At 39.6% G+C, this 13581-nt stretch overlaps 1 protein-coding gene across 1 annotated transcript in view; it reads right to left on the bottom strand.

Annotated features, from left to right (window-relative positions):
* tut4 (terminal uridylyl transferase 4) overlaps window positions 1-13581 on the bottom strand; it is a 41258-nt gene that overhangs the window by 18271 nt on the left and 9406 nt on the right. Inside the window, exons 12-14 of the mRNA XM_085376719.1 lie at window positions 994-1182; window positions 727-901; window positions 116-648 (exon numbers count right to left, since the gene is read on the bottom strand). Of these exons, the coding sequence (XP_085232845.1) occupies window positions 116-648; window positions 727-901; window positions 994-1182 (897 nt within the window). The remainder of the gene's footprint in view (window positions 1-115; window positions 649-726; window positions 902-993; window positions 1183-13581) is intronic.

Below are 13581 nucleotides of genomic sequence, written 5' to 3'. Positions count from 1 at the left end.
ATTATAAACAGGTCAGAAGCCTTATCTCAAACTACATTACATACAAAATGTTGTGCCTTGCTAAGGCATTTACAAATATTTATCCAATGGATGGATGACATTAATTACTATTTACCTTTCCACAAGTGAAAATCATCTTGTCAAACACATAGTGCAGATCATCTGGTGCAACAGGCCCGTCATCCTCTGAAACTCCGTTATCCTCCTCTTCCTCTTCTTCTTCCCTGTCACTGTCCAGCAGGCCATTGGGGGAGGAGGAAAGTGTGTTTCCCTCACTGAGAAGCATGTCCATGAGGCGGGTGTCTAAAGTGCTCTCATTTCTTTCTTTGGATGGATCTGAACCATCTTCATCATCACTGTCAGGCTCTTCGTCCTCCTTTGATCCCTGGTGCCCTCTTTGAACACTCTGGCTTTTTTCTGCTTTGATGTTATTCTCATCCTTGTTTGTAGATGAAGGCTCTTTCTTCCCAGCTTCTTCCAATTTTACACCCTGTGCCCTTGCTTTCTTCTTTGTTTGGTGTCCTCCGGTGCCCTTTTTCTGAGGGCAAGCAAAGTACTTGTAAGCTGTTCTGAAACGCTCTTGGATGTACTCAAAGACCATCTGGCTGTTCAAGCTTCGAGCAACGTTCCTCTTCAAGGCAAACGGATCTAGGAATATAAGAATGAATGAATTTCTCCATTTCTCTATGCTTGGAAAGTGAGTTTTGCAATAGAACTATCTCTTACCTTCGATAGCAAGCCTGCGACGAGGCCAGTTCTTCACTTCCCTAGAGAGGAGGTCCTTTAAGCGGATGCTGATGATATATTCTTCAAGTGCAAATTCCAGTGTGTAGAAACGTAAAAGCTCCAACCATAACTGGCCCAGCGCAACATCTTTACCCACGTTGAAGGTTAGGCGGATCTTTAGGTGAAAGCAGCTATGGTTAGTGCAAAGCCCAGGGGCAAAAGCGAGAGTATCAACACTGTCACTGAGTTAGGTAAAACAAATCTTACCAAACCCTCTGAGTTAGGGGCATCATTGCGGTGTTGAGGTTTGGCTCTGCCTTCTCCCCTGGCCTCGTTTCTGTTCTCTCCCCGTCCTTCGGTAGAGGTCGGAGGTCTATGCTCCCACTGGACATACATGTCCATTGTAATTCCAGTCAAATGATATTCATCCACATGTTTGACATCAAAGCCTTCAATCTGCAGGAGAAAAGCAAAGCCAAACATAACAGAGAGTAGAAGCAAAGTAAAACAGTTAGCAAAGAGATCACTAGCTTGTTTTTAATAGCCATTTTAGCCTGTAGAATCTGATATCACAGCTATATTTTTACTAATATTTACTACTGTCGTACTTTTGATACATCGCAAAGAAGGTCAAAAGGCAGAAGCCTGACTGAAAATCAGTGGTCTTATGGAGTGATGAATCTGATTTTTAAATTTGTGATTCAAATCATTGTCAACACGGGAGTGTCTACAGTAAAACACAGCGGAGGCCCCGTCATGATTTGTGGCTGCATTCCAGCTAGTGGTGTTTGAATTTTGTCAAAACTAATGGAATTATGAACACTAAAAATACTGTCAGATTTCAGTACCATCTGGAAGAGTTTGGCAACAATTTCATTTTCAGCATGATAATGACACAAAAAACCAATGCAGTCAATTCATACAGATAGAAAAACACATAATGGAACACTGCCAGTCATGGAATGTCCCCACAGAGCCAGATCCCAACATTATTGAGGTGCTGTGGGATCATAACAGGTAGCAAAACAAAGCAAGCTTCTCTTAGAATGTTTTCACACCGGTTTGGTCAGTTTAAGGCTACATCCACACTAGCCCAGATAGATTTGAAAACGGCGTTTTCGCCTGAAAACGCTTCGCGTCCACACTAGCGTTTTCCATCGTTTTCACAGAGTTGTGCGTCCACATTGAAACGGCCCAAAACGCTTATATTCCAATAATGCGCATGCGCCAAAGCAAGTGAGAATTAAAGAATTTGAAGAAAAGCTATCTGGAGCATGTACAAGCTGATATTAATCATTTTTAGGACTGTCAAAATTGAGAGCAATGAAAACAACTGCTGTATAATGCCCTCCGCTATCTTTGTTTAATTGGTCACATGACTGCATCACATGACTAAAATGTGTCATCGTTTTAGAAAGTCTGCGTTTTCGAGTCTCCACACTGCGGCGGGACAGCTCCGTTTTGAAATGTATGTGTTTTCGAGAGCGTTTTCAAAACGCTGCGTTTTTCCTTGAGGAAAACGCCGTCTCAGTGTGGACAGGAGGCCAAACGAAAACGCATTAGTGTGGACGTAGCCTAAATCAAATCCTGTTCATTTTCCCCTTGGTGTGGTGTATTTGTTTAGGTGTAAACACAGTAATCACACTTGGGTGTCGACCAAAGCAACCGCACAGAGACACTTTGGAGGGGGTGATCTCACTACAGTTCCAAATGAACTTGAGTGGTTTGTTTGTGGCGTGAAAGTGACCCCAGCCCGAGCTAAGAAAGTGTCCTGTAGCAAAATATGCTGTTTATTCTCAATGTGGGAAAATGCTCTGCACTATAAATTAGAGATGGACCGATCCGATATTACGTATCGGTATCGGTCCGATACTGACCTAAATTACTGGATCGGATATCGGAGAAAAATAAAAAATGTAATCCGATCCATTAAATATCACGAAAGCACCTCACAAAACTTGCAACACGCCGTAACTCACCTCAGAACGTTAGCACGTCGGAGCAGTATGCATCACGTGATAGAGCGGCTGTGGCATGCAGGACCTGTCGGTGGTCTGGATAGCATTTGGAGCTTCGCTAGCAACCCGGCATTTCATCTCCGACAAAGTTATCCCGAGAGAAGTAAAGCAAGTGTGTAAGTCCATCTCTGAATGTTTGTAAAGCATTCCTGCGTTAAGCTTAACAAGTGATATATGGAGCGACTGCCTCTTCTTGCTGCTACTTCAATCATGAAACTGCTTAATGATCAGCTGATCGGCTTTTCTGTAGCGAGTCCATGTCTCTAGTTTGCTTTTGGCCCACTTTGCACCAGAAAGAGGAAACCAGCGGCTGAACAACAGCAGCACGTTTAAACTTGATCAGCTGTTGTTAGAATTTATTTAATATTACTTTCTACTCGAGGATCTTTTTCTAGTAGCTGACGCTGGTAACTGTGCAGGGGCGGATCTAGCAAAGTTTAGCCAGGGGGGCCGATAGGGCATTAACAGGGAAAAGGGGGCACAAAGACATACTTTTCTTTCTTATTCTCATTTGTCTCATTCTCAAATGTCTAGCTTTTAATAAATAATTATCTGACACCCAAAGTTTTAATTTGATGCAAAATGAGTAGAAGTCCATTACTGTATATAGTAACTATTAAGTCTAATTAATATATATATATATATATATATATATATATATATATATATATATATATATATATATATATATATATATACATACATACATACATACATACATACATATATATATATATATACATACATATACACACATATATATATTAGGGGTGCAACGATATTCGTATCGAAATTGAACCGTTCGATACAGTGCTTTCGGTTCGGTACGCATATGTATCGAACAATATATATTTTTTAATTTATTTTATCAACTTTTCTTCTGACGATGCTGTCTGTGTTGAGCGCTCAGTGAATCTGCGTTCGACTACTCCGCCTAGGCTGCACTGTCGAGCACAGATCCACTGAGCTCCAACCACATGCATTCAATCAAGCTAGCAAGACAGAAGCTAAGCTCATTGCAACATGGCAACTGCCTCAGTGCCTCCTGAAGTCGAACCTCCTCCACCGTCATTGAAATCTGGCGTTTGGAACTTTTTTGGCTTTCGTGTGAAGTATCACCCTGATGGTAAGCGCGTTGTGGACAAAACTACAACAGTATGTCGGATGTGCCATGCCATGATTAATTACATCGGTGGGAACACAACAAATATGAATGCACATTTACGCCGACATCACCCTAGTGCAAAGACGAGTGAAGGCAGCCAAAAACAACAACAAACACACATGCTACAAACTTTGTCGGAGTCATTTAGACAGCCGTTAGCGCATGATTCTAAGAGGGCAAAAGAAATCGACAGGGCAATTGCTACTTTTATTGCTGTCGACATGCGACCCTTTTCTGTTGTAGAAAACACCGGGTTTCGGGAAATGCTGAGAGTACTTGAGCCCCGTTACAGTATTCCTTCACGAACCCATTTCACCGATATCGCAGTTCCTGCTTTGTACAAGGAGACAAAAGCTAAATTAGAGACGGCAGTGTCAGCAGCACCCGCTGTTGCTCTGACCTCAGACGGCTGGACGTCAAGAGCTACGCAGAGCTACCTCACTGTCACCGCGCATTACATTGATCCGGAATGGCAGATGAAAAACTGTGTTTTGCACGCCTGTGTTTTGCACGCCTGGTCGAAAGTCACGCCACTGACGACTTAGCCAAAGGTCTCTCTGAAGCTGTGGAAGACTGGAAGTTAGTGCGACCAAATGTGACAATATCTGTAACTACTGACAATGCTAAGAACATAGTTAATGCTGTCACAGCTGCTGGGCTGGGGCCACAAATCGGATGTTTTGCACATACAATTAATATAGCTGCTCAGAAAGGAATGGCAGTGCAGAAGGTTTCCCCATCTCCTAGCAAAGATGAGAAGAATTGTCTCCTTCTTTCACAGAAGCACAACAGGATGCAATGTGTTTATGAAAAAACAGCAACTGCTGCAGCTTAGTGGAAAAAAACTGATTCAAGATGTTCCAACTAGGTGGAACTCTCATGATATGATGGAAAGATACCTTGAACAGCAAGCTGCAGTGTATGCTGCTATGGCCGACAATACTGTGAAGAAGAGTATGAAGAACATTCAGAATCTAACTCAGGAAGAACATGCACTGGCTGAAAATCTTGTTACAGTCATGAAAACCCTAAAAACTGTGACAGTCATGATGTGTGAAGCGTCATCTCCAACAGCATCCATGATCCTGCCACTTAAAATGAACATCCTGAACTCTATGGCGCAGTCTGGTGATGACAGCCCAGCAGTGAGAGATGTAAAAAAAAAAAAAAAACATCAGGGAGGACCTGGAGAAGAGATACGCTGATCCTGCCCTTCAGAATTACCTACACAAGTGCACAGCTTTAGATCCTCGATTCAAGTCCCTGCGACACTTGGATAATGTCACTCAGCTGAGAGTCTATGGAGCACTCACCACAGAACTTGTCTTGAGCATTGAACAAGTAGGTATTCTTTTTTTTATTTTTGAAATTTTATTTAGCTACTGCTTCATTTATAAATATTATTTAAACAAATACAATTAACAGTTTGGTTGTTTATATTTCCTCAAGACCAAGCCACAGGCACCACAGAAACTGCGACCTCCGCAGAGACTCAAGCAGCAAACTCTTCAGATTCACCATCAGCATCTCCACCAGAGAAAAAGTCGGCCATGAAGGAGTTGTTTGGAGAACTGTTCATTGCACAGAAGCCAAGGACCAGGTCTGCAGCCGAAGTGGCAGAGGAGGAAATTAACTTGTACAGGTTAGCAGACTGCATTCCCACAGATGATAACCCACCGAGATGGTGGAAGGAACATCACAGCTTGTACCCTCATCTTTCCAAGTTGGCACAGTGTTACTTGGTTGTACCTGGAACCTCTGTCCCAAGTGAGAGGGTGTTTTCCACAGCAGGTGACATTGTCACAGCAAGCAGATCTGTACTGTCAGCAGAACATGTGGACATCCTAATTTTTCTGAAGAAGAACATGGAAATTGAGTAAACTATGTTTTGGTTTGTATTTAACAGGACCGTTTATTTAAGTTGTTTATGCTGTATAAGCAGCTAAGTGCTAGCACTCCAGAAGATGAGTGTTAGGGGAGGTCCATTAAAGAGTGATTCATTTTATGGGTACCTGATTTGTTATATATGCTGCTGAGAATATACCCCAGAAGAAGGGTATAGAATAGCTTTTATTTGTATTTATTTTTTATTCTTTACATGGTGGGGTTTTTTTTGTTTGTTTGTTTTACATGGTGCCAAGTCTGCACAACAGAAAATATGTGAAGTATAGCTTTACCAGATTTAAGTTTTCATGTGTTTTCTGTACACTATAGAACATGGTTCTAAAAAAATTTTTTTCATGTCAGGGATTGGGTGTGTTTGTTTTATATTCTGCCAAGAATAGAAAATACCGTCAGGGATTCCCAAACAATGCAGAACTGTATGTGGTTGATACCTTGTTTTTAGAACATTTCAAATGTTTAAAAATATATTTAGGAAGGCCTTTCTGTGCAATACATTTTTATTTAAGTTGTTTTTGTTGTATATGCAGCTAAGTGCTAGCACTCCAGAAGATGTGTGTGAGGTGAGGTCCATCAGAGAGTGGTTCATTTTATGGGGACCTGATATGTTCAATATGCTCCTGAGAATTTACCCCAGAAGAAGGGTATAGCATAGCTTTTATTTTGGAAAAGGACATTTCTCTGAAATAAACTCGTTTCCAAACTCTTTTATTCTTTTATTATTTTGTTGTTTCAGCAACATTTCATTTAAAAACTGTATTTTTGAGTTAAAATAAATATTTATAATCTTAATAAATTACAAATTAAAAAAGGCATGAACATTTTTTTGTATCGAAAAAATATCGAACCGTGACACCAAAGTATCGAACCGAACCGTGAATTTTGTGTATCGTTGCACCCCTAATATATATATATATATATATATATATATATATATATATATATATATATATATATATATATATATATATATATATATATATATATATATATATATATATATATTAGGGGTGCAACGATATTCGTATCGATATTGAACCGTTCGATACAGTGCTTTCGGTTCGGTACGCATATGTATCGAACAATACAACATTTGTAATTTATTTTATCAATTTTCCTTCTGACGATGCTGTCTGTGTTGAGCGCTCAGTGAATCTGTGTTCGACTACTCCGCCTAGGCTGCACTGTCGAGCGCAGATCCACTGAGCGCTCCACACAGACAGCATAGTCAGGAGGAAGAGCACAGGGCAAGCTAGCGAGACAGAAGTTAAGCTCTCAGCAACATGGACCTCCCCCACTCTCATTCAGATCTGGCGTTTGGAATTATTTTGGTTTTCATGTGACGTATGACCCTGAAGGTAAGCGAGTCATGGACTAAAGTAAAACAGTATGTTGGATGTGCCATGCAATGCTCAATTACATTGGTGTGAACTAGTGTGTTAGCGCAGTTAGCTCGTTAACGTGTTGGCCGTCTAGCCCCATGCACGGGGCGATCGGCGGTAGCTCGTTAACGGAGATTTGCCGTGTTGTGGCGTTAAGGTCATTTCAACGAGATTAACCTGAAAGCACTAGTGGGAACACAACGAATATGACTGCACATTTACGCCGACATCATCCTAGTGCAAAGACAAAAACAACAAGCATGCTACTAACTTTAGCCGAGTCATTTAGACAGCTGTTAGCACATGATTCTCCTTATGCTGCTGAGAATATAGCCCAGAAGAAGCGGATAGTATAGCTTTTATTTTGGAAAGAGCCATTTCTCTGTAATAAACTCTCTTTTCCAAAGATGAGTGATTCCTCAATCAGATACAGGGCTTGCAATATCGCTAGCCCGACGTCCCGGAGCTAGCGATTTTTTCAGTCGGGCTACCAAAATCTATCTCTTCCCTGCCCGTCAGGCTATTGTAGGAAAAATATATGTCAATGCTTTTGCATTCTTTCAGAAATGTAGCTGGGTAATTATGTCATTGGCATCGGTGAGCCACTGTCAATATGTGACATATTGAAGTCGCGTTTGAATTTGCGCTTGTTTTTTTGCTTTCACTTTGCAATCGTGCGAACTGTGTATAGAGAGCGACAGCACTGATCTGTGAGTGATGATAATTTGTGCACCAATTCCTCTGACATCGTCTTATTAATCGTTAGCTTACTATGCAAACATGACAAGTGAAATCTCCTGCAGCAAGCTTAAACATGTGAGAGGTTGATCGCGCAGAGAATCGCTGAGCTTATGTGAGTGCGTGTGTAAAAGCAGCAGGAGAAGTTATGACAAATCAGACTATAAGGCAAAAAGAAAGTGCAGCTTTATGGTTTCATGGACAAAAGAATTTCTGTGGCTGCAATATGACGAGCTAAATAACCGGGGCTGCACATAAGTGGTCCGCAGGTGCGCATTCGCTGTCAAAATAAAAAACACGCACAAGGGTTAGGGTTAAATTTAAAAACTGTACTTTTGAGTTAAAATATATATTTATAATTTTAATAAATGACAAATTAAAAAGGCATGAACATTTTTTTTGTATCGAAAAAATATTGAACCGTGACACCAAAGTATCGAACCGAACCGAACCATGAATTTTGTGTATCGTTGCACCCCTAATATATATATATATATATACACACATACCCTAGTAAGCTATAGTACTTTTTCCTTTGGGAAGGTACCATCTGTGCAGTCTGCAATTTTGTTGAAGAAAGATGTTGAATCTATTTAATATTTCTTGAAAAATAATTGATTTCTCTGCATTTTTTTCACACTGCATCAAATTAAGGTTGATTATGTCGATTAAGCATCATGAGGTGGCGCGTGAAGGGTGGTTCCCTATTTTTTATTTATTTATTTTTGTTGTTGCTGGGAGTTGGAACGCTATTAGTTAGGTTGCTTAATATTTATGCTAAGTACTCTTTAAAATACCAGAATAGGGAGAATGGTGGTTCAAGTTTATTAGATTGATCAGTATTGCTGAACTATGAAATATTTTTTTTTGCATACAGGTATCACAGAATAGCTTTAGTGTAGTTGTTGTTTTAAACTTGAGTATGAACTTATACAAAATGCAGCAAGATATTTAAAAAACAGTTTTGTTGATTAAAAAACACTATATCGGATTCATATCGGTATCGGCAGATATCCAAATTTATGATATCGGTATCGGTATCGGACATAAAAAAGTGGTATCGTGCCATCTCTACTATAAATGTAAAAGCTCTGTAAGGTCTTGCAACTAGCTGTGAAATGAATGTAAATTCTCACTTTTCTCACACAGCACTTTCTTCCTGTATTACTTTTATTGCTCCCACCCCAGATACATCTGCCTAATAAGCAGACTGACACATTTTGATTGGCTCGGAGTTCACTTGAATTTTTCTCTATGTGAAAACCAACCAAACCATTGTAAACCTGTAGTTTTTCCCCAAACTCATCACCTAATTCAGACAGAGGAACTATAGGGTTTTTTTTAATGTTGTATATTTGCACATTTTAATAAATCACTATATCTTTTTACAATTTCCTAGCAAAATATAAAGAAATAAAAGGTGGCCTAAAACCTTTGCACAGTACTGTATGTTTAAATCCCCAAAAAACACTTTCTTTTAAGATCTTTTAAGGCTGCAAAGCAGAAATATGGCAGCTTTGCAGCCTTAAAAGATCACCTAACTGCAGATTAAATGTATATGTAAATGTATATTTTTCTAGCCTGCCATGCCACTTCTCACTCTAGATTGTTAGCTGCCCAGTTTTGGAAACATGAGCTATAGAGATGATGTGCTTAAAGCATCAAAAATACTTTTAAAATATTCATAACCAACATCCTTTCCAAGAAATGTTTTTCCGTTTACACAAAACGATCCACAAACAGTTTGGTTTGACGGGTATATAAGAACTACTCTTCTTCCTGTCTAAGGAGCTTGAAAAGTAAAATGTCTGGACTTCAAGTTTCCTTGAAGAGGTTTCACCTCTCATTCGAGAAGCTTCTTTACTTTTAGAACTGAAGAAGCTTCTCGGGTGATTCAGGTGATTGGATGCCGGATCAAATTAAAATTTGACAGATTACAACTTAAGTGTGAAAAAGCTATAAAACCTCTGTATGTTACTCAATGTCATTGTAGCAGGTGTGCATCATTAGAGTGGCATTACTTGTTCAACCAGCACAACAAGTAGCTCTGTCACTCACATAGAGAAGCTACTGCCACTAGAATTGACACCTTCTCATATCCTGTTCTGCAGGGGATGTTTTTAGACCTTACACTATTTAAAAGCAATGAATCTCAGTGAGCAACATTAGATCAAGTTTGTAATGAAATCATTTCTGTTCTTCACCCTGTGTCATCCACATTTGTAACCATGTGGAAAACTGCAACAAGTCTCATAAAACCTATTTTATTTGTTTAATTTATCTTTTTAAAAACTAACAGGAAAAAAGATCTGCTAAACATTTCATAAACAGTGAGTTTATCATTACCTTCTGATAAATGCATAGATATAATATAGGTAGGCATCTTTAAAGAAAACTAATGATTTACAGCATCAGAAGAGTTTTCGTTATTACACAGGCAGAGCATACAGCATAGTGCTCAAAAAGTCTGATGAGATAATCTAAGCAACAACACGGGATATTTTTAGTGTTGTACTTTTGCATCAATGTGTCCATTCGTGACAAGAATGATACAATTTTCCATCAACGTCTTGTATTTACACCTAGTTTCCAAATAGAGACTCGAGCCATGTGGGATTGTTTTTTTTAACCAAACTATCCTGAAGACACACAGACAGAAAATGTGGGTCATTTTGTCCATTAGATGCTCAGACACTGTCAACATTACACTGTCTGGGCCCTGCTACCACTGGTAAAACCTTTGACATAGGGCTGCTCGATTATGGCAAAAATGATAATCACGATTATTTTCACTGAAATTGAGATCTCGATTATTTGACGATATTTATTTAACCCTTTAAGACCTACTATAGAACCAAGTCCGCCAGAGCTTATATTATTTTTTTTACATGTTGTAGTGCCATTTGTGGGAGCATTTCAAGTTGCTATACAACTGTTATAGCCCATATTTTAATAATATGTATGCATTAAGTCCATAGTAACTACATTAATTGCAAAAAAGTGCAATAAACTACAAAAAAATTGAAAATCGTTTTTGTTTTGTTTTTTTACATATATTTCTACTTGGAGAAATTTAAGAGGCTTATCCCTCAAAACTTTAAATACAAAAAAGTTGCAAAAAATAGTTTACAACAACAGGAAATTTATTTTAAGTGTCTTCATAGTTTTATTTTGGAGATACACCAATTTTTATATATACTGCAGGAAAAACGAAAAAACAATCCTATGATGCAAATTTGCAAAGAAAACAGCACGTGCATCAAAATAAACTATTTCCAGCAGTGCAATTCGAGTTCTAAGCATCCCAGAAACTATTCAGAAAAGTCAAACATTACTTATAAAAACTCCAGTATAGGTTTTTAAGGCCTACAAGTAAAAAACTACATTTTCCGCGAAAATGACATCACTTCCGGTTTCGGCCAGGAAATGGCGGACATGTGATAGTTCGCGCTGACGTCTTTTTCAAAGTGGGAAGTGTTACGAACAGCTGATCGGATCGGCAAAGCGTGTTTCTGGAATATTATGTTTTTGTTCCTGCAAGCGCTTTTTATGCAATTTTTGCAAAGCTTTATGTGGAAGGAAACCGTGACCAAGGACAAGCTGATGGCATAAGATGTAAGTACAACTCCTCTGGTTTCATATGCAAAACCAATTATTGCGCTAGCTTACACGGTTCAGGTTCTACAGGGATTTAAAAATAGTTACGCAAAACGGAGCATGCTGCTCTGACCAGATTTAAAGGGTTAACAATAACAATGTATTGAATAATGACTTTAAAAAATAATATAAAATAGTGTGCAACACCACTGAAGTTTTTTTTTTACCTCTCTTTTCAACCAACGGCAGTCACTCTCCTCTCCAAATAACTTTCCGAGCTTCCCTCGGGTCCTCTTAATCAGCGGTCTCCAACCTTTTTTGCGCCACGAACCGGTTTATGCCCGACAATATTTTCACGGACCGGCCTTTAAGGTGTCGCGGATAAATGAGGGAGGGGCTAATAATCGGCTCATTCATTTTTAATGATCGTTGAAAGCCCAGATCGTAATCGTGATTAAAATTCGATTAATTGAGCAGCCCTACTTTGACATGATGTGAAAGTGTCATATGATGTCAAAATTTGTTGTTGCTCTAGTAACACTATGCATTTGTGTTCTCTAATTTGTAACCTTACTTGCAAGTTGCACTTGCAGAGTGCAAACAGTGGATGGAAATTGTTGATGTGGTTACATGGTGGGTTTACCGCTTACCACAGCGGGTTAAAAAACTGAACCCAAGACTGAACATTTTTCAGTTTTAATTAGTGGTGCAACGGATCAAAAATCTCACGGTTCGGTTCGGATCACGGTTTTAAGTCACGGATCGGATCAATTTTCAGATCAGCAAAAAAGAAAAAAAGAAAAAATTTAACATTTACCTATTAACTTTTTAAGTATTTTTTGCCTATTAAAAACATTCAACTCAAGACTTATTCCACGCAATTATATAAAAACAAATTAAGGTGCAAAATAGGGCAGTACAGGGCTTTATATCTACCACTCCGCTGTGATATAATGAGCGGTCACGTAGCTTTCCGTTGACCTGGAGGTCCACCCGTTTGTAGTTGGGCAACAAAAGATGCCTGGGACAGTTCAGCCATAACGTTAAACTTTTCCTGCTCATACATGCCTGGGTACGATCCTGTCACTGAAGTGGACGCGCAACGGGATATCATAGTGTGGCTCAAGCACGTTCATCATAGTTTAAACCCCTTGTTTTGCACAAGGGAATACGGCCTCCCGTCTGCAGCTAAACACTCCAGTAGCTTTTGTAATAGCTTTAGCCCGGTCGGATTGGGCAGCAAAGGGCTGCTTAAATACCGCAAACTCCTCTGCTCCTCCACTTGGACCGCTAGCGCTGACCATAAATATCGCTTGACAGACTGACCACGCGCACCATACACATACCTTTTTTCCTTCTTTTTCGAATCTTCGGATCACGTGCGTGCCGAACCGTGGAGTGGGATCGGTTCGGATTACGGATCAACCGTGATCCGTTGCACCACTAGTTTTAATATATTACACTGCTGTACAGGCTTCTGAAGCATTACACAGTTAAGTTACTTTAGTTATTCTTAACTGTTCTTAACTAAAAGGTTAAGCAGTTATATGTTTACTTAAGATTTCCACTGAAAATCTATTACTTCTAGGCTGGAGGGAGAGCCTTCAGTTTTCAGGCCCCTCTTCTGTGGAACCAGCTTCCAGTTTGGATTCGGGAGACAGACACTATCTCTACTTTTAAGATTAGGCTTAAAACTTTCCTTTTTGCTAAAGCATATAGTTTGGGCTGGATAAGGTGACCCTGAATCCTCCCTTAGTTCTGCTGCAACAGGCATAGGCTGCTGAGAGATTCCCATGATGCATTGAGTTTCTCCTTTTCAGTCACCTTTTTCACTCACTATGTGTCAATAGACCTCTCTGCATTGAATCGTACTTGTTATTAACCTCTGTCTCTCTTCCACAGCATGTCTTCTTTCCTGTCTTCCTTCTCTCACCCCAACCAGTCGCAGCAGATGGCCGCCCCTCCCTGAGACTGGTTCTGCCGGAGGTTTCTTCCTGTTAAAAGGGAGTTTTTCCTTCCCACTGTCGCCAAAGTGCTTGCTCATAGGGGGGTC

The sequence above is a fragment of the Diplotaxodon limnothrissa genome, linkage group LG17 (genome assembly GCF_057381915.1).
Source record: "Diplotaxodon limnothrissa isolate DT_005_m linkage group LG17, D_limnothrissa_male_GT1.1, whole genome shotgun sequence".
In the NCBI taxonomy this organism is placed as follows: domain Eukaryota; kingdom Metazoa; phylum Chordata; class Actinopteri; order Cichliformes; family Cichlidae; genus Diplotaxodon; species Diplotaxodon limnothrissa.
Note: the sequence above shows the minus strand (reverse complement) of the source record. Positions and strands in the feature narration are given on the sequence as shown.